This window comes from Centroberyx affinis, unplaced genomic scaffold (genome assembly GCF_046629955.1).
Source record: "Centroberyx affinis isolate AG114_WGS23_722 - 3 ecotype Tasmania unplaced genomic scaffold, CSIRO-AGI_Caff_v1 ptg001078l_1, whole genome shotgun sequence".
Lineage (NCBI taxonomy): Eukaryota > Metazoa > Chordata > Actinopteri > Beryciformes > Berycidae > Centroberyx > Centroberyx affinis.
The window spans coordinates 480,101-500,388 of NW_027279625.1; the positions used below are offsets into that span (position 1 = coordinate 480,101).

At 43.2% G+C, this 20,288-nt stretch overlaps 2 protein-coding genes across 2 annotated transcripts in view; both read left to right on the top strand.

Moving 5' to 3' along the window:
* The first annotated feature begins 227 nt into the window (after positions 1-227).
* LOC139647383 (sorting nexin-16-like) lies at positions 228-5,629 on the top strand. Its single transcript, XM_071523275.1, has 9 exons — positions 228-302; positions 1,522-1,875; positions 1,973-2,337; positions 2,936-3,022; positions 3,541-3,689; positions 3,834-3,903; positions 4,225-4,361; positions 4,470-4,688; positions 5,070-5,629. The coding sequence occupies exons 3-9, from the start codon at positions 2,002-2,004 to the stop codon at positions 5,149-5,151; spliced, it is 1,080 nt and encodes a 359-aa protein (XP_071379376.1). The 5' UTR covers positions 228-302; positions 1,522-1,875; positions 1,973-2,001; the 3' UTR covers positions 5,152-5,629.
* Positions 5,630-12,910: 7,281 nt separating this feature from the next.
* asip2b (agouti signaling protein, nonagouti homolog (mouse) 2b) overlaps positions 12,911-20,288 on the top strand; it is a 62,577-nt gene continuing 55,199 nt past the window's right edge. Inside the window, exons 1-2 of the mRNA XM_071523292.1 lie at positions 12,911-12,938; positions 13,033-13,152. Coding sequence (XP_071379393.1) covers positions 13,044-13,152 — 109 coding nt within the window. The 5' untranslated portion in view covers positions 12,911-12,938; positions 13,033-13,043. The remainder of the gene's footprint in view (positions 12,939-13,032; positions 13,153-20,288) is intronic.

Consider the following 20,288-nt stretch of genomic DNA (forward strand, 5'->3'; position numbering starts at 1 on the left):
ACAGCAAGGAAGAGCTGTCCCATTCATATGTCAACTACTGCATTCAGCCGTCGCTGACTGCTAGCAAGCTAGGCTAACGTTAATTTGGTGAGCGGTGGAGGAAGACGAGCGAAAAGAGCAACCGAAATTGGTTTATCCACCGGCTGGCTAACGCCGTGTGTTCACCCAGCGACCAGGACGAAATAAACACGCTTCCAGTCTCCTGTTCATTCACTATCGCTGCTGGCAGACTGGCACTACCCGGCTGACAGACTCCAGAGGGACAACGGGGAGCTGCGGGGCTCTGTTGTCATTTATGGCAGGTGGGTTTGTTGTTGCTGATGACGACACACTTCCGGGTTTCACGAGGTGCGTTCATTGCCCGCATGTTTCAACATCTTATCAGTGCGGTGGATTTTCCTGAGCCTTCGCAACATAATGTAAAGTTGTCTTTATGGGGATAAATACGCATCCAGATAATCGGATACAAGCGATACAATTACAACTGAAGGCGTCGTAGTGCGCTTATGGTCGCAGCCATTCAGACACTCCCACATGAGACAGCGAGGAGTTTACAATTCTAGTTTAAAATTATATTATAGTATTTTCTGGATTTACATAACCACATTTTAGCAACCTTGTAGGAACAAAGTACATATTTTTCCTGACACACCCTTCGCTTCAACGATATCCAACATGTCCTCCTCCAAGCATGAACTCACTGACATGCTAGAATTTCCACGTGGGAATTTCCCGAACAGGTAATCAGGGTGATGATGATGTAATGCCTGAACAAGAATTCAAGGACCAATGGTAGGAAAACAAACAAAAAAGAAATCCCTTTATCAGCTGACGCTATGACTATAAATAATACTCTTTCTAATAATCTTAGTAGTAGTATGTGGCTCTGGCCTATTGGCTGCTTGTCATGTTGCTGATCTTGCCAAGTTCGCTGCACTCATTTTAAGCCATTCTGTCCCTTACAAAAAAAGATAGCCTAATTAATCGCATTACAATTTTAGAAGGGAAAAAAGCACCAAAAAGTATGCTAAGGTCACTATTAACTCACCGTTGAGTGCCTTAGACATACTATAGTTCCCTATATGAACATTAAAGCAATATTATAGCATATTAAAAATACCATAAAGTAAATTCATGTCTTTTAATGATTCAAACGACATACATCAATATTGTTTGAATCCAACTTCCCAAAATATGCCCTTCAGTCAGCGAAAAATCACTATAACATTCCTATAACACACACTTATAGTGTGTCTGTGGTACTCAATATTGACTGTATAGTGATCTTGTCGTAGTTTGGGCTTGTTGATTTTTTCCCTAGGTCATCATGCCTATAATATTCCTGTAAGGACTTATAATTTTGTATGAATTTTTCCTTTTCCTTTTTTACTCAAAAATGTAATAAATCCCAACATAAATATCATGGATAAATATTAGAGTGTAAAGTTTGGAAATTTGTCTTTCTAAGGAAGGATGTCTGTTTGTTTGATAGTGTTAGGTTCTTTTCCTTTATTTAAACAGGAAGAGCGCTTCCTGGGAGGACCGGGAGCACGCGCCGCACCGTGAAAGCACATGACCGTGTTTACGTTGTAACCCGAAGCCCCAATGAGGAAAAGGGTGTCAACACGTCTGTTACCGCGTTATAACGGCTGCTTACGTGGATTTCGGACAACGCGCCTTTCTTTTAAAGTCATGGATTATCCTACAATAAGATATCTACAGATGAAGCAATAGATGAAGCACAAGACTACAGCGACATCTGCTCAACTCAGGCAAGAAATACAGCTGAAAAAAAAGACAAAAGTTGAATCAAAGAAGCTGTGCTGGACTTCTCTCTCCAGGCTTTGGCAGGGATTGTGTTTGCACTGATCTGGTGTAAGTAAGCGCCACCCTCTGTGTTTCCACTTGTTTGCTCCTGCGCCTGTTGTGTTGACTGACTCACTGTGCTTCCTCTCCTACATTTCATCTACAGTATCACAAGCTCACCGGGGACGAACACAGATGGCTGCCCCCTTTGTCCCAGTCCCCTTACCGATGGGTCGGGCAGCAGGGTGCAGGTCCTGGCACAAGAGGATGTCTCCCACAAGTAGTTCTCCATCCGGCAACTGCGGGCCCTCCCCCCGTGAGGGTGTTCCCTGGGTGAGAGGCGTTGGGCCCTGGGGTGCCCCAGCTGGGCGCCCCACGCCGGAGGCATGCCAGAGAAGACCCAGAGGAGACGGAGCGGAGGGGTCATCGTCGCTCCTGGAGGATGGGAGCGGAGGGGACAGCTGGGTGGAGAGGCCCGCCACCCCGACGCTGCTGGGCCATGAGGTCATGGAGGAGAGGGCAAAGTTCACGGTAGGGATTTAAACAACAGGTCTGCTTTTCCTGCAGGAGGTCGAAGCTAGATTTTCTGTTTATCAATCCAATCCCTGGAAGAAAAGGACTGAACTTGGATCGGTGGTTTAAGTCAACATTTCACATTTTTGTCCAATTTTTAGGGACAGACTTCAGTAATATATTGTATTTTTATGAAATCTTTTACAGATGTTTTCATCAAGCAGACTCTAGCATTGGTGAAGAGTGGATACATGTATTTACAGAGACAGACTAATGGACTGTGTGTGATAATGTGTGTCATACTGACATCATATGGCTTCCTTTTATAAAGCTGAACTAGTGTGTGTGTGTGTGAGTGTGTGTTGAGTGCACAGAATCAGTCACAGTCACAAGGACGTGAGTGTAACAAGGGTCGTTCAGTTTGCAGCAACTGCCGATAAGATTCCCCATTCTCCTCGCAGGATAATGACCGCTGGCCATAGAACATGTGTGTAATAAATATGCACACTAACACTTTTACTCAAGACGATGCTCAGTCAGTACAGCAAATAGATAAGCTGCACAAATGCACTGTGGCATCGTAAGTCAGGTGTGATGTGTGTGTTTGTGTCTGTAGGTTTATAAGATCCTGGTGACGGGGAGTCACAGAGACAGCTGGGTGATCTTCAGAAGGTACGCCGACTTCTCCAGGCTCAACGACAAGGTGAGCAGCCCATCATGAACCTCTCTGCTTATTAATCCGTGATGTTTCAGCGATATCGCTTTCATCAGGGTGTGAAAAACATGCACCATGCACTTCCCCAAGTAGCCTTGGGCTGGACAAGGAAGAGGTTGTAATCGTGCAATCCATTACAAATACATGTCATGGCACACAGAGGAGTCAGGAGGTTTTCCCTTTTACTGTCCTGCTATTGGATTGACTTTTTTTTCTCTATTGATCTCAGAAGGGGAAATTCTCTTTTTGCTTGCTCAGCACCCCTGGACCTGGTCGGAATTCACTGTCTTGCTCAAGGACACTTAAGCAGAGCTACGCCAGTCTGCTGCCTCCAAACAATTATATTTAGTGTAGTACATGACATGTCTTTTTCTTGATTGTTCTTTAGGTTTTGGGCATCATGAACCTGTAACAGTTTTGACTCACTCTTGATGAAGGAGATATTTTTTTTCTATAGTTATTGTATTTCTCTGTTATTTCACCCCTTGCTGTATTCATGGCTGCAGCTGAAGGAGCTGTTTCCCAGGTTTCGTCTAGCTCTGCCTCCCAAGCGCTGGTTCAAGGACAACTATGACATGGAGTTTCTAGAGGAGCGGCAGATCGGACTGCAGACCTTTCTACAGAACCTGTTAGCACACAAAGACATCATCGGCAGGTACACAGCAGTGCGTTTGTGTGTGTGTGTGTGTGTGTGTGTGTACCATAGCTCATGTTGTGGCCAAAAGTCTGTGACTTTTTCCAGTTATTCAGAGATTGCACTGAGCCGTGTTTGACCTTTAATCTGTTTCCTCCTCCTCAGTGAAGCGGTCAGACAGTTCCTGTGTCTGGACGACCCACCAAGCCCATTCGACAGTCTGGAGGAGAGCAGGGTGAGATCTTTCTCCATATTGCTATATATCTATAGTGATGAGCTCACCTGCCAAAATGCTGTAAACCCCTGTTCACACTTTAAATCAATTGTCATAAATGTAACCTGCAGTATAGTTCCACTGGACAAGAATGTCTACACAATGACCAAATTATGTCAAACCTAATGGTGCAAGTTTCAACTAATCAATTTCTTCACTTATTCTTCAGCATATTCTTGGAACCTAGAGCCGAATCTCTCACTCTTACCCTCTGTCAGTACAGACTGTTGTGTGTTGAGAATAAGCATGGCTTTTGTTTACTCGCTGCTGTGTTGTGCGCAGGCTTTCTGCGAGACTCTGGAGGAGACTAACCACCGTCTCCAGAGGGAACTGCTGGAGAAGCAGAGAGAAATCGACACTTTGAAGACGACTCTGGAGGAGAGGGAGAGCCACATCGGCCTCCTGGAGAAACGAGTCAAGTAAAGATCTGTTTTTGCGCAGTTGGGAAAATCAGATGTGTGTGTGTGTGCAACTATACTGTATGTGTACATAGACAGTATCAGTACAGACACTGTTATCTCACACAGCGGCGTGTCCCTTAGTCCGGAGAGCTGTGAGAGTCCTTGTCAGCTGTCAGCTATGTTGGACGGACACAGAGTCACACACACCAACACACACACAGAAGGAGACGCGGATGTGAATGGAGACGGACAAAGACATACAGATGGAAATGAAGAGGAAGAGGAAGACACAGGCAGGCAATACTCTGTTACTGACTCTGACCAGGAATCAAACCCTGGGACAAGGTAGAGTATCTGATTAGTAGTCCTCCTATCCCCCCTCTTTATTCAATAGCTAAGTCAGTGGTTCTCAACGTGGGGTCCGGGGACTACCAGGGGTCCTTGAGGGGTTTCCGGGGGTCCCCAGGAAATTGATGAATTGTTAACAGCATTATTTCATTTACAATAAGTTAACATGATTAGAGAATGTAGAAGAATGATTGTTTTGGTCATAGTTTCACTGTTATCTCTCTACCTACAATACAGATGGTCATGGAAAGTTAAAAATACATTCATGTAGATGGGAAAGTCATTCCGTTTTTTCTCATCTCCTGAAAAGTTAAAAATTCACGTTCTCTGCTGGGTACTGATGATGTTTTTTTTTTGTTTTTTTGTCTTCCTCTCCAGGTGTGAGGCTGCTGCACCAGTAAAAAGTCACGGAGCTTACTGGAGCACTCTGGTCATCGCTGATTCACCCGCCCCATCTTAAGTTCAAAGAATACGAGGAAATAACAACAGACATTTCAGAATTTGCAGAATCTGATTCTACACCAAAGCCTCAGCCCAAAGATGCACAAACTCATGGAGAGAAAAATCGTGGAGAATCATGGACAAAGAAATTTGGTCGAATTTAGCACCTTGCAGATTTCTGCTGCATTTGTTTATTCTGAATGTGATTTAGCATTTGAAATTATTTCTCTTGCTTTTGACAAGGATAGTGTGTGTGTATGTGTGTGTGTGTGTGTGTGAGAGAGTGTGTTTGTGTCTGTGAGTGCACCTTAGTGTGTGAGTGAGAATAGAGCTGTTCATCTCAGGATATTAGAGGAAAGTGACATTGCCATGTTTCATGAACATCATTTGGTGTTAATAGTGTCAACCATACACACTCAAAAAGATCCTGCAACTTGTATTCACATGAAGTGCCTTTATATTATCTGTGTTTTAAGAAGGAAGAAACTGATCGTAACTAGAAAATTAAATTAAAATTTGTTATTAAACTGAAGTCTTGGGGTCCAAAATGAGTCCTGCTATGATTTTGAACATACATTGTTCAGTGTTGAACCTGAACACAGATCTTACCAGAAGGTGGCAGTCTAATAACGGTTTCCAAAGCTAAACCGACTGAACCCAAATGAAAAGGAAATTGGGAACTTGATGTTCTGTTCTCAGCACATCCAAGGGCATTTGTGTAAACCTTGAACATATCACAGTACTCTCTGATAATGGGCAGGGACAGTTTTCTTGTAATCATCTCATCATAAGAGAGTTGCAGTTGGAAAATGTTTTTCTTTCCAACAGTGAATGGCAGTTTCTCAGTTGATAACTGAAGAGTGTTTCATAGAGCGTCAGACCCATCTGGGTTAGATCACATCCATGCTGCCTGGCTGAGGTCCAGGATCCAATGTGTATATGAACAGACACATTATCCTCTTCTGCGATTGCAATTGGGAAGGTCGGCATACCTTAGCAGTGAAATATTGTTTCTAATATATATCAGTAGAATGAAAGCAATTAATACATATATATATTCATAGTTACTTACAACAGGAAGAGACGTGCCTTGGACCAGTCCTCTATCTTTAATATTGGCCCTTCTTGTAACAATAATTTTGCAATGATTCTTAATGTCCATGTGTCATGGAAATCTGGCCCTTTCAAAGTCCAAATTGCTGATAATTTCACTTGAACTAAATGTTCTGAAGAATTAGACACTTGTGGGTCCAAATAAGATTTGATTATGAAGCCCACACAAAGTTGTCATTCGACGATGAACTGTAGCATCTGAGCGAACAGTGAATGAACAGACAATATTAAATCAATAATCCTCTCCTGAAATGTTCTATCAGTGGAAATATTCTTGTTTCTTAACTGGGCCAAAAATAAAACAATATCATTAAATCATTTGCATATATGATAAAGTTTGTTATCAGTTATGACGAGTTCTCAAATTAGTATCCGCTTTATGAATATAATGCCTGGAGTCCAAAATGTGCTGCTGGTGTATGGGCTAAATTCCCAGAAACCCAAAGAGGTAGCCCCCATCAGTGTGTGTGGGAAAAGTCTGTTTCAGAATGATGAAGCACCATCAGGTGGACTGCCATCCTTCATCCTGATCCTTGCTCCATACTTGCTGCTACAGCTCTGCATGGGATCAGCTATTTCACACATATCCCCCCCCCCCCCCCCCCCAAAAAAAAAAAAGCTCTGAAGAAAAGACAAATTCATCATCAATACAAGGTACAAACTCAATGGGGATATCATGTATCACAGAAATGTCAAACGAATAGCTAGATGGGATTGTGGACAATGAACAGCACATACATTCTGACGCAAATAATTTACACAGTACTTTATTTTGTAGCACAGACGTAAAAAAAAAAAAAAAAAAGGCACTCTGAGAACACAAACAAGCACTGAAGAATTTTCCAACTTCATCCAAAAACAGCATTCCTATCACTTAAGCTTTGAGCTACATTGATTTCTTGACCCTGCAAACGTCCCCTTAGGATTTTGAATCAAGTCTCTATCTCTTAGTTTCGTAGTTATAAAGGATAATTGTTTTACTGTAATGGCAGAAATCCCAGATCTGAGTCTCCACCAAAATCTACAGACAGGCCTAAGACTTGTCTGTGCGCCAAATTTCATGGAAAGTTTCTGCGATGTCCTGCTGACACAGACAGACAAACTAACTAACAGGGATGAAGACATAAACTCCTTGACAGGGGTAAAAAGTCATGATGTATTGGCTATTATTTTCCTCTTTCCCTACAAGTTTGATAAACTGGAGGTGCTTTCCAGGTTTTTCATAGAGAGTAAGGCCAGAGATGTCGAAGAAGAAATATTACGCAAAATTCAGTGTGTATTATTAAGTTGTCAAAACATACAGTACTATTTTGTTATGGCTGATAACTTTGGTCTATATCAAACATCTTTAGCTGCTGATTCCAAAACTTCATTTGAAACTACTGTAACTCCTTAATGTTTTAAGAGACGGAGTTCATATTAATGCCAACCATGTGTTATGTGAAGACAAGTATGTTGACATAGAAATATTTGCTAATTAATTTTTTGCAATTAGTATTTTATTGAAAGTATATGTTACATCATGCATCTATCATGAATTCCGTTCATTTCTTTTATACAACATACCAATGAGAACAAAACACAAAAAACAAAACAAAACAAGACCAACTAACACTAAATAAGTAAATAAAATAATAATAATAATAATAATAATAGCAATGAAAAACAAAAAAAACAAAAACACAGCTCTTGACACAGTCATATGGTGTGCTTATGATTTATTGATTGACAGGTTGGTGATGTCACAGTACGTTGTCACTCCGCTAACCTTAGCACACAAGTTCAGCATTCTCTGTAGCCACTTTGTTCTCTCCATCCCTTATTATCTGTTGTCCATATATTTTAAGAATAGCTGCCATTTCTTTTCAAATCTGTTTGGAGTGCCCATTAATCTATAGGAGGTTCTCTCATATGCTGCAAGAGTACTAAGTTCTTTAAGCCACTCTTTGATAGTGAATACATTTTCAGACCTCCAGTGTCTCGTTTACAATTTCTCCCCACCATCAGAGCTGTGTGCACCCATTCAACCGTATTGCCAGGTAACCCTTTTGTTTGTAGTGGGTCACTCAAGACAAATAGACGAGGGCATAGGGGTAAGTTGACATTAACAATGTGTTTTATAGTTTCCTGTACCCTCTGCCACTCACTTTTTGCTTTTGTACAGTTCCAAACGCAATGCAGCAGAGTGCCAACCTTTTGCTTACATTTCAAGCATTGAGAGTTCTCTTTAAGGCCAGCCCTATGAAGCTTGTTGGGTGTCCAGTACACTCTGTTCAAAATCTTAATTTGCACTAGTTTAGTTTTTAGTTCTCTGGACAGCTTTCTGATATTATGTTGCATGTTGGACCACTCTTCTTGTGTAAAACTTATTCCCAAATCTGCTTCCCATATGATTTTTAATTGAGTTGAATTCAAGAAAATACACAAGGAGCTCTTGATTTGTCTTACATTGAAAGAAAAAAATCCATCTTGACAAGTCGTTCAGTCTAGTGTTGAGTCTTTAAATGTTACTATTTCCATATACTTGTTGCAATAGGGTGGAGTAATATTTGGATGTTTCATGACCTTTCCCAAATACTTCAACTAACTTTTTAGAAAAAGGTACCTCTTGTGGGCCAGATGCTGTACCGATTACTATCGAGTTAGATGCTGATTGCGGATCTGGATGCGACTCACAAACAGGCAATAATAGCACAAACCTTGGCAGAGGTCTGTGTTCTCTGAATGCCCTTCTAGTTCTGTCTGTTTTTTCATAGTAGCTTTTTTCTTATAGACTGCATACTGAATTATGTGCCCTCGTAGGAAAGCCTTAGCCGTTTCCCAAAACAGGCCCCTAGATATTGCTGTGGTGTGGTTTGTCTCTTTGAACAGGGTTAGCTGGTCTCTTATTTGTTCTTTAAATTGGCAATCTAACAGAAGGCTCAAGTTGAGTTAACATGATGACTTATTCACTTGCAAATATTTGTTAATTAAAGCATTGAGATGCATTGGGACATTAGATAAGTGCCTTTTGTTTAAAGAACAGAAGGCAGTCCACTCACCTTTAATATTTTTTATTTACTCAGACAGTTGGAAAGTAGAAAGGAAGCTGTGGTGGGACCCAACAGGCCCGTGGACAGAGGCAGGGAACTCAACCCCTCAACCATCCCTAACCCTTTAAAGCAAAAAATCCACATGAAAAAGAATTCACCACAATATTCCCATCATCTTACACAGTTCAAACAATAGCTATATGCAATTGGTCAAAATTTCAAAGTTAAAAATGTAATTTAAAGATAAGATAAGATAAGATAAGATAATATATCACTTTATAAATCCCCTTGGGGAAATTCGAGAAAAAAACCTGAAGCTGCATCAGTGACAACAAATTGGAGGGTAAATTTCATTCATTCATTCATTCATTCATTCATTCATTCATTCATTCATACCCGCTTATTGCTATCCAGGGTCACGGGGAGCTGGAGCTTATCCCAGGATGCACTGGGGGGGAAACACCTTGGACAAGTCACCAGTCCATCACAATAGAGTGTGGATTCAAAATGTCTGTTTAAGCTTTTACATTGAAACACTGAATCTGCTTACTGTATTAACAGTTACTAGCTAGTGTGCCCATATCTCCAAAAAAAAAAAAAAAGTCAAAATCCAGGATCATTTTATTCACCAAATTCAAAATATGTACCAGAATCTTGGTGTAATGGTGCAGAGACATACAGTATCGACGGCTTATCAAGTTTCACACTACATACTGACACACATGGAAAAAAGGACATCACAAAGATCACAGAGGGACGGTGCAAGGCATATGATAGACAATGAACTATATATCTACATTCTTTGAATATCTACATTCAAAAACAACACTATATAACGAATGTTATAGAATTGCAGCTTTGGCGGGAACTGTATGGGGTCAGGAGTAGTGCATTAGTCCAGTCTACCATGATCCAGCTGTACTGTGTAGAATGCAATGCATGTAATTAGTTATGAGCCTTAAACAGAGCCATGAATCCTCAGGCTGACAAGTGGCATAATGTGCAGTGTCTGTTGTTCAAACATTGTAAGCAGTATTACTTTACAACTACTATTGGTACTATTGAGTCTTAAAAGGTCTGCTTAAGTTAATGAACCTCTGCTGTCACCCACAGTAAAGTTTTTGAAACTTTTACCACCCACATTAACTTTTTGAAAAGGTCATGTGGGTGGTAGGCTAATCCTTCCTGCCCGTTGCTTTGCCGTGCTGTCACAAAGCTCCTTGATGGAGTCAAGCTGGTTAGCAAATGATTTAGCGGTGCAGTTTGAGTTGAGTTGAACTCAGTTGAGTTTGTTAATGCCACATAGGTCAACTTCCAATGAGCAAAGTCCACCCTCATTGCTTGTTGAACGTTCTATAATGATGGATGCTGGAGGAGGTTTGGGGGTTGTCAAACAGAGGCACAGTCGCCCTCTATTTGCTACAGAAGGGAGCTTCACCAGAGAGGTTGAACAAAGTTGAATTTTCAAAAACAAGTGGACCAAGACCCTTTCAAATCACTAAGCTCTGTCACTTAGAACAATGGCTGACCAATAAAGGCATTTTATGAGTGTCTTGGTCCTCTTGTTGTTTTGTGGCTTCCAGTGAAAACAACATTAATAAAGGGGATCTTCCAGTCCCAAGTTAGATGTTTCATGTGTATCCCAGTAGTGTTTTCTTCTCCTTTTCAGTCTGCACAGGTTCATGGAGGTTTATTTCCTCAAGAGATAAAGAAACATCACCTCTGACTTTGCTATCAATTTTGTGTTACAAACTCGTAATCAACGTGTCATCAACCAACCCACACCAAAAGAGAGTTCACCTTTGATACTCAAACCTCAAACAAATCAAACAGCAAAGTCGCATTTTGTCTGGTCCAGAGCAGGAGGCGTCTGACAGATCTGACTCATGAGTGTTTTTGAAGCATCTTTCAGCTCCATTTCTCTCTTCTCTCATTTCCAACAACTCACCAAACAACACCAGCCATGATGAATGGACAGAGATGGAGGGAACTTTCTACTCGTCCACTTCTGAGGCTGTGTTAGTATCCTGGATGACCAAACTGACTTATACCTTAAATATGCCAAGCCATATTCATGTTCTTCCCACAGGTTTGATGATATTGATTTGGAATAAACCAAAACTTCTAAACCAGGCCCTTAGAAAGGTTAAAACGCTGAAAAAGTCAAGTGCCAATGTATGTCATGCCATTAGATGAAAAGTTTATCCAATTACAGCTCCCTGTTGTCTTTGTATATTTGAGCATATCACATACTGTAAACGTAAATGTTACATGTGAGAAGCTGGTCAACTATTGCAAATCTGGCTGAAAGGAGAAAGTAGAGACTAATTCAAATATATGTTAGAGATGAGCTATTCTAGGCTATTCTGAGCTTTTCAAATTATGAAACATGCATGCACACATATCCCAAAACAGTTAACTGCAGTGTCATTTGCATTGTAGAAGCTTCTGATTGCATGCAGGCCGATAAACAAGGCAATTCAAACTAATGTAATCCAACAATTAAAGTGTGTATTACAGAGTTGGCACCCTCTGGTGGTCACTACTTTGAGATTGTCACGTTTAAGAATGGAGCAATAATGTGTTATAAATTGCACTATGGTGAAATTGAGTGTTTGTGCAACATATTTGGCTCTGAGGCACCAGACAGAGAGCACGATGCTGAATAATTTGTTAATTGGTTGATTGGACTTGGCCAACCTTCCTCACGTTGAGAAAAGATGTTTGGAGGTTTTGTGCGTAAAAGCGCACACTGCTGAGAGATAAATATCCTGCATTGGTAGCCTATAATATAAGAATCTCTCCTCCAGAATTGTAATTATGAACTCTATTTATGAGTTATGGTTGGCATTAATTCCCCAAGTCACAGTAATACTGATAATGAACACGATATTTTGATTCAGCGATATTTTCAAGTGATATTACATCCCTACTTATACTTTTGCTGTAGTATCCTTCTAAAATGTTGATTTATAATGTAGTCTACTGATTGTGAGAATAACTTATTACAATTTGAAGCATTCGTTTTATTTAGGCTTTTGCCTGTTCTGTGGTGCTGCTTAAGGCGAGTGACACTGCATGACGTTTTAATAGATTAGCTATATTGCTCATTATACCTATTTGGTTAACTGGACAACACGGTTCAAACGTGACGACTGGACCTGAGGTTCTCCTATACATCAAACTAAATTTACGGCATTTACATTTATAGTTACATTTTAAGCCTACATGTAGCCTATAATTTCTGGGTCTCCCTTTTAAATCACACAAAGTAATGGTAGGATATGGGACAACCAAGATACTAACAATCAGAAACGTAGCCTATTAAATTGTACGGACTGGACTTTCAAAAACATTGTATTTTACATTCATATGTGGACTGCAATTTTATTATATGACTTAATCTAGCCTACCTAATTCATCAATAAGCGACTAAGGGAAGAGAAACATATAGGGTATACAAGCATAAATTGGCGAAGCATGGAAACCACACACACACACACACACACACACACACACGCACACCCCTCTCTCTCCCCTCCCAACATCACAGCAGGCTCACATTATACGCTGGATCGTTCGAAGCAATACCTATTTATTGCTTTTGAAGGGACCTGAGGGAGCAAACCGATCAGACAGGGCGATTTACAGGAGGAAACATGTAAGGATGGATATGTATGGATTTTTTTTTTTTGCCACAGCACTTGACCGCCTGCTGTTGAATGTATTAACAGTGATTTTGAACCTCTCAACAGATTTGCCCATCATGTGGAAGATAACGGGTAAACACTTGCTCTGCATCTGCCTGCTCGCCATCCCGCTTTCTTGGGCAGAGGACACGAAGGACGATGCGAGTAAAGATGATAATGACTCAGGTGAGACTGCGACCATTTTACGAACACAGTCATGTTGATGTCTGAACTCGGTTTGAGCCGTGGAAGTATAAAGAGCTGCTTATAGACTACAGGTTCATATTGATTCATTCAGCTCCATTCAGGCCCGTCAGTGATGCTTGTCGTGCGTCAGGGAAAACGATGCAGCCTGTAGCCGACAATATGAATGAACATTGGGCGTGGATAAATAATCGATGTGTGGGTATCAGAGATTGATGTAGATTGATGCCGATTACTGACCGTGAGGTGATGTGTGACCTAAACTCTATATGGGACTAAAATGTTACCTAATCCCGCTCTTTATTATTTCCAGTCACAACAATCAACAGGTAGAACGACTCAGTTTGCTTATAGAGTTTAAATACTGATGTTATATTAACAATAACGAAAAAACATAGTGTTCCAATAGGGACTTAATTACAGTGTGTCTGTGGCGATAAATAGGCTAGTTAATTTATAGTGATCTTAATATTTTTAATTTAATTAATTTTTCAATTTCCTATCCTAGTTTTAATCTCCCGTCGTATCACCGTAATATTTCTATAGGATATTATTGTCTCAATAGATTTGCCTTGATATTCGTATCGTTCTAAAAAAAATATAGGCTATATATAAATAATAAATTATATATATATATATATATATATATATATAATATATATATATATATATATAAATCTATAGGCTAGTTGTTTTTCGTAAGGGAAACAACTCATTCTTATAATCAGACTTGTAAATTATTAGGACCGATGACTGACCTAATTATCATATTTTCTGTCGTGTCTTCGCCATCTCATTAACAAATCTTCCACACTATCAGGTCAAAGCAATGCTGCCATTCAGAGATTTCACTGTTTATTTTCAAAGTGTTAAAGGCGAATTAACAAGAAAGCGAGAAGATGTTTGCGTTGCTGCACTTCGTTATAACGGCTTATTATTTGAGACCAAGTCATGGTCATTCAGCCAATGGGAGACTAGGAGATCACATCTGAAATGAAATTGTGGAATAGAAACCTATATGACACCTTGAATAAAACGGTGGAAAGGGCAGTAGCCTAGGTTGAATGACCAGGACAGTGCAGTCTGTTACAGTTAAGCAGATTTATAGTTATGCAAATGTAGCCTCTGCTTGCCTCTACCTGCAGCCTGACAGGAGCCTTTCAAGATCCTTAGATACATGATATATGCTCTGATGAAGGCTGTGTAGGCCAAAACATTGTCAGCATTATTGTGTGTGCGCCAACAAATTCAAGTGAAAAGTGAGTACTACCATAGGGTAGAACCCTTCTAAGTTTGTGCCGGTTTATTATTGTCTTCTGCCGCGGCTCAAATTGCCGTGAGCTGGAATGAGCGAAAACCATGAAAATTGGCCCAATAACTGGAAATGATGTGCAAATGCTTCCCAAGAAATATGAGCCCAATCGGCCAGATGGTGGCGCTGTAATTAAGGCCCAAAAATGCAATTTTGGAAAGGCCACACCCGTCACACCGTGAGTCCGATTGACTTGAAATTTGACACACAAGTCCAGCTCAATGTGCTCTACAAAAACGCATCTTGGACCATAAAAGTCCGCCATGATGGATTTTTTGCTAATTTGCATAATGTGAAAAACAGTAATGTGACATCTACTTTTTGGATTTTGACGTTGTCAACACCAAATTTGGTATACAGCCTTGGGGGACTGCGATACACATTTCTATTATAAACAAGCAGTGATGAGCGGGCCCTCGCCTCCGTGTGCAAGTCGGGGTGTGTTGCAGCCGCGGGACATGTAGATGTCCTCAGGCCTGGACTCTTGTCCCTCATGTGAAATCCGGTGCAGATCGGACAAAGTACGCTCAAGTTCACACAACTTCCTGTCGCCAGCAGGCGGCGCTATGGCTATAACCGAATATCGGCACGTAGAAGCGTTCAGGCCGGGACTCTCATCCGACATGTGAAGTTTGGGCCAGATTTGACCACGTAGAGTCGCGTTACAGCCCACTTCCTGTTTGGTGTCGCCAGTAGGTGGCGCAATGCCTATGACTCCCAATCGGCCTGTAGATGTCCTCAGGCCTGGACTCTGGTCCAGCATGCGAAATCCGGTGCAGATCGGACGACGTAAACTCAAGTTAACGCAGCTTCCTGTTTCTAGGCGAAACATCGAAATTCGCCGCGCCGCCATGGCAACGCCGTTCGACGAACGCTCCCGATCTTCACCACGAAGCGTCATCAAGGTCCTACGGCTTTTCTGACCACATTTGAGGTGGATCTGGTCAACCCGCTAGTAGTAGCACACCCCAGTATAAAACATGTCATTTCCTCTCGCCAGTAGGTGGCGCTATGACTATGACAGAATATCGACACGTAGACGTGTTCAGGCCGGGACTCTCATGCAGCGTGTGAAGTTTGGTCCAGATTTGACCATGTACAGTGGTGTTACAACCCACTTCCTGTTTCGTGGCGAAACGTGGAAATTCGCCGCCTCACCACGCCCACGGTGTGTGACGAAAACTCAAGCTTTTGATAACTTTTCATCGCCGAGGTCTGCTATACACGCTGACCGAGTTTGACGCGGATCCGATCATTCGCCTAGGACGAGTTCGTTAAAGTACGACCCCTGCAAACGGCCAAAAACGCCCCAAAATGTCGCACTCAATTCAAAATGGCGGACTTCCTGTCGGGTTTAGGCACATGGTACCTACGGACTTTTTTTTAAGTCTGGACACGATACACGTGCCTACCAAGTTTCGTAGGTCTAGGACAAACGTACGGCCGTGAGTATTTTTTTGAAATTTGTAGGGGGCGCTATCGAGCCATTTTGCCACACCCATGCGCGAGACCCATAAAATATAAAATTTTTCGCCACTTCTGACGCGTGTGCAAAATTTCGCAACTTTCCGAGAACGTTTAGGCCCTCAAAAGTCCGATTTTTTTGTCCGGCGAATAATAATAATAACAAGCAGTGATGAGCGGGCCCTCGCCTCCGTGTGCAAGTCGGGGTGTGCTGCAGCCGCGGGGCATGTAGATGTCCTCAGGCCTGGAGTCTTGTCCAGCATGTGAAATCCGGTGCAGATCGGACAATGTACGCTCAAGTTCACACAACTTCCTGTCTCCAGTAGGTGGCGCAATGACTATAACGGAATATCGGCACGTAGATGTCGTCAGGCCTGGACACTTGTCAAACGTGTGAAGTTTGGGCCAGATTTGACCACGTACAGCCACGTTACAACCCACTTCCTGTTTCATGTCACCAGTAGGTGGCGCAATGCCTATGACTCCTAATCGGCCTGTAGATGTCCTCAGGCCTGGACTCTTGTCCAGCATGTGAAATCTGGTGCAGATCGGACGACGTAAACTCAAGTTAACGCAGCTTCCTGTTTCACGGCGAAACATCGAAATTCGCCGCGCCGCCAGGGCAACGCCGTGTGACGAAAACTCAAGCTTTTGATAACTTTTCATCGTCGAGGGCTTTTATACACGCTGACCAAGTTTGACGTGGATCCGATCAACCGCCTAGGAGGAGTTCGTTAAAGTACGACCCCTGCAAATTCACACAGCTTCCTGTCGCCAGTAGGTGGCGCTATGACTATAACCGAATATCAGCACGTAGAACTGTTCAGGCCGGGACTCTCATCAAACGTGTGAAGTTTCGGCCAGATGTGACCATGTACAGTGGTGTTACAACCCACTTCCTGTTTCGTGGCGAAACGTGGAAATTCGCCGCCTCACCACGCCCACGCCGTGTGACGAAAACTCAAGCTTTTGATAACTTTTCATCGTCCAGCTCTTTTATACACACTGACCGAGTTTGACGCGGATCCGATCATTCGCCTAGGAGGAGTTCGTTAAAGTACGACCCCTGCAAACGCCCAAAAACGCCCCAAAATGTCGCAATCAATTCAAAATGGCCGACTTCCTGTCGGGTTTAGGCGCATGGTACCTACGGACTTTTTTTTAAGTCTGGACACGATACACGTGCCTACCAAGTTTCGTATGTCTAGGGGAAACGTACGGCGAGGAATATTTTTTTGAAATTTTGTAGGGGGCGCTATCGAGCCATTTTGCCACACCCATGCGCGAGACCCATAAAATATATAATTTTTCGCCACTTCTGACGCGTGTGCAAAGTTTCGCAACTTTTCGAGCACGTTTAGGCCCTCAAAATTCCGATTCATTTGGACGGCGAAAAATAAAAAAAAGAATTAAAACTGCAAGCAGTGATGAGCGGGCCCTCGCCTCCGTGTGCAAGTCGGGGTGTGCTGCAGCCGCGGGACATGTAGACGTCCTCAGGCCTGGACTCTCGTCCCTCATGTGAAATCCGGTGCAGATCGGACAACGTACGCTCAAGTTCACACAACTTCCTGTCGCCAGTAGGCGGCGCTATGGCTATAACCGAATATCGGCACGTAGACGCGTTCAGGCCGGGACTCTCATCCGACATGTGAAGTTTGGGCCAGATTTGACCACGTAGAGTCGCGTTACAACCCACTTCCTGTTTGGTGTCGCCAGTAGGTGGCGCAATGCCTATGACTCCCAATCGGCCTGTAGATGTCCTCAGGCCTGGACTCTGGACCAGCATGTGAAATCCGGTGCCGATCGGACGGCGTAAACTCAAGTTAACGCAGCTTCCTGTTTCACGGCGAAGCATGGAAATTCGCCGCGCTGCCATGGCAACGCCGTGCAACGAACGCTCCCGATCTTCATCTCGAAGCGTCATCAAGGTCCTACGGCTTTTCTGACCACATTTGAGGTGGATCTGGTCAACCCGCTAGTAGTAGCACACCCCAGTATAAAACATGTCATTTCCTCTCGCCAGTAGGTGGCGCTATTACTATAACCGAATATCGGCACGTAGACGTGTTCAGGCCGGGACTCTCATCCAACGTGTGAAGTTTGGTCCAGATTTGACCATGTACAGGCCAGTTACAAGCCACTTCCTGTTTCGTGGCGAAACCCGGAAATTCGCCGCCTCACCACGCCCACGCCGTGTGACGAAAACTCAAGCTTTTGATAACTTTGCATCGTCGAGCTCTTTTATACACGCTGACCAAGTTTGATGCGGATCCGATCAACCGCCTAGGAGGAGTTCGTTAAAGTACAACCCCTGCAAACGGCCAAAAACGCCCCAAAATGTCGCACTCAATTCAAAATGGCGGACTTCCTGTCGGGTTTAGGCCAGGGCACCAAGAGGCTTTTTTTTAAGTCTGGACATGATACATGTGCATACCAAGTTTCGTACGTCTAGCTGAAACAGAAAGGTGGGGGCTTTTGTTTTGAAATTTTGTAGGGGGCGCTATCGAGCCATTTTGCCACGCCCATGTCCAAGACCCATAAAATATCAAATTTTTCGCCACTTCTGACGTGTGTGCAAAGTTTGGTGAGCTTTCGAGCACTTTTAGCCCCTCAAAAATGCGATTTAAGAGTCAGAATAAAGATAATAATAATAATAATAATAATAATTAAAACTGCAAGCAGTGATGAGCGGGCCCTCGCCTCCGTGTGCAAGTCGGGGCGTGTTGCAGCCGCGGGACATGTAGACGTCCTCAGGCCTGGACTCTTGTCCCTCATGTGAAATCCGGTGCAGATCGGACAACGTACGCTCAAGTTCACACAACTTCCTGTCGCCAGTAGGCGGCGCTATGGCTATAACCGAATATCGGCACGTAGACGCGTTCAGGCCGGGACTCTCATCCAACGTGTGAAGTTTGGTCCAGATTTGACCATGTATAGATCAGTTACAAGCCACTTCCTGTTTCGTGGCGAAACGTGGAAATTCGCCGCCTCGCCACGCCCACGCCGTGTGACGAAAACTCAAGCTTTTGATAACTTTTCATCGTCCAGGTCTTTTATACACGCTGACCGAGTTTGACGCGGATCCGATCATTCGCCTAGGACGAGTTCGTTAAAGTACGACCCCTGCAAACGGCCAAAAACGCCCCAAAATGTCGCACTCAATTCAAAATGGCGGACTTCCTGTCGGGTTTAGGCGCATGGTACCTATGGACTTTTTTTTAAGTCTGGACACGATACACGTGCCTACCAAGTTTCGTACGTCTAGGACAAACGTACGGCCGTGAGTATTTTTTTGAAATTTGTAGGGGGCGCTATCGAGCCATTTTGCCACACCCATGCGCGAGACCCATAAAATATATAATTTTTCGCCACTTCTGACGCGTGTGCAAAGTTTCGCAACTTTTCAAGCACATTTAGGCCCTCAAAAGTCCGATTTATTTGTCCGGCGAAAAATAAAAATAAAAATAAAAATAATAATAATAATAATAATAATTCCTTCAGTTTCAATAGGGCTTCGCACGAAGTCGTGCTCGGGCCCTAATAATAATAATTCCTTCAGTTTCAATAGGGCTTCGCACGAAGTCGTGCTCGGGCCCTAATTAAAACTGCAAGCAGTGATGAGCGGGCCCTCGCCTCCGTGTGCAAGTCGGGGTGTGCTGCAGCCGCGGGACATGTAGACGTCCTCAGGCCTGGACTCTCGTCCCTCATGTGAAATCCGGTGCAGATCGGACAACGTACGCTCAAGTTCACACAACTTCCTGTCGCCAGTAGGCGGCGCTATGGCTATAACCGAATATCGGCACGTAGACGCGTTCAGGCCGGGACTCTCATCCGACATGTGAAGTTTGGGCCAGATTTGACCACGTAGAGTCGCGTTACAACCCACTTCCTGTTTGGTGTCGCCAGTAGGTGGCGCAATGCCTATGACTCCCAATCGGCCTGTAGATGTCCTCAGGCCTGGACTCTGGACCAGCATGTGAAATCCGGTGCCGATCGGACGGCGTAAACTCAAGTTAACGCAGCTTCCTGTTTCACGGCGAAGCATGGAAATTCGCCGCGCTGCCATGGCAACGCCGTGCAACGAACGCTCCCGATCTTCATCTCGAAGCGTCATCAAGGTCCTACGGCTTTTCTGACCACATTTGAGGTGGATCTGGTCAACCCGCTAGTAGTAGCACACCCCAGTATAAAACATGTCATTTCCTCTCGCCAGTAGGTGGCGCTATTACTATAACCGAATATCGGCACGTAGACGTGTTCAGGCCGGGACTCTCATCCAACGTGTGAAGTTTGGTCCAGATTTGACCATGTACAGGCCAGTTACAAGCCACTTCCTGTTTCG

What these genes read in the sequence shown, in the direction of transcription:
- LOC139647383 (XM_071523275.1), top strand. Translation starts at nt 2,002, where the DNA reads ATGGCTGCCCCCTTTGTCCCAGTCCCCTTACCGATGGGTCGGGCAGCA. An exon ending in AGGAGAGGGCAAAGTTCACG is followed by an intron (nt 2,338 to 2,935) that starts GTAGGGATTTAA and finishes TTGTGTCTGTAG; the next exon opens with GTTTATAAGATCCTGGTGAC. An exon ending in TCTCCAGGCTCAACGACAAG is followed by an intron (nt 3,023 to 3,540) that starts GTGAGCAGCCCA and finishes TCATGGCTGCAG; the next exon opens with CTGAAGGAGCTGTTTCCCAG.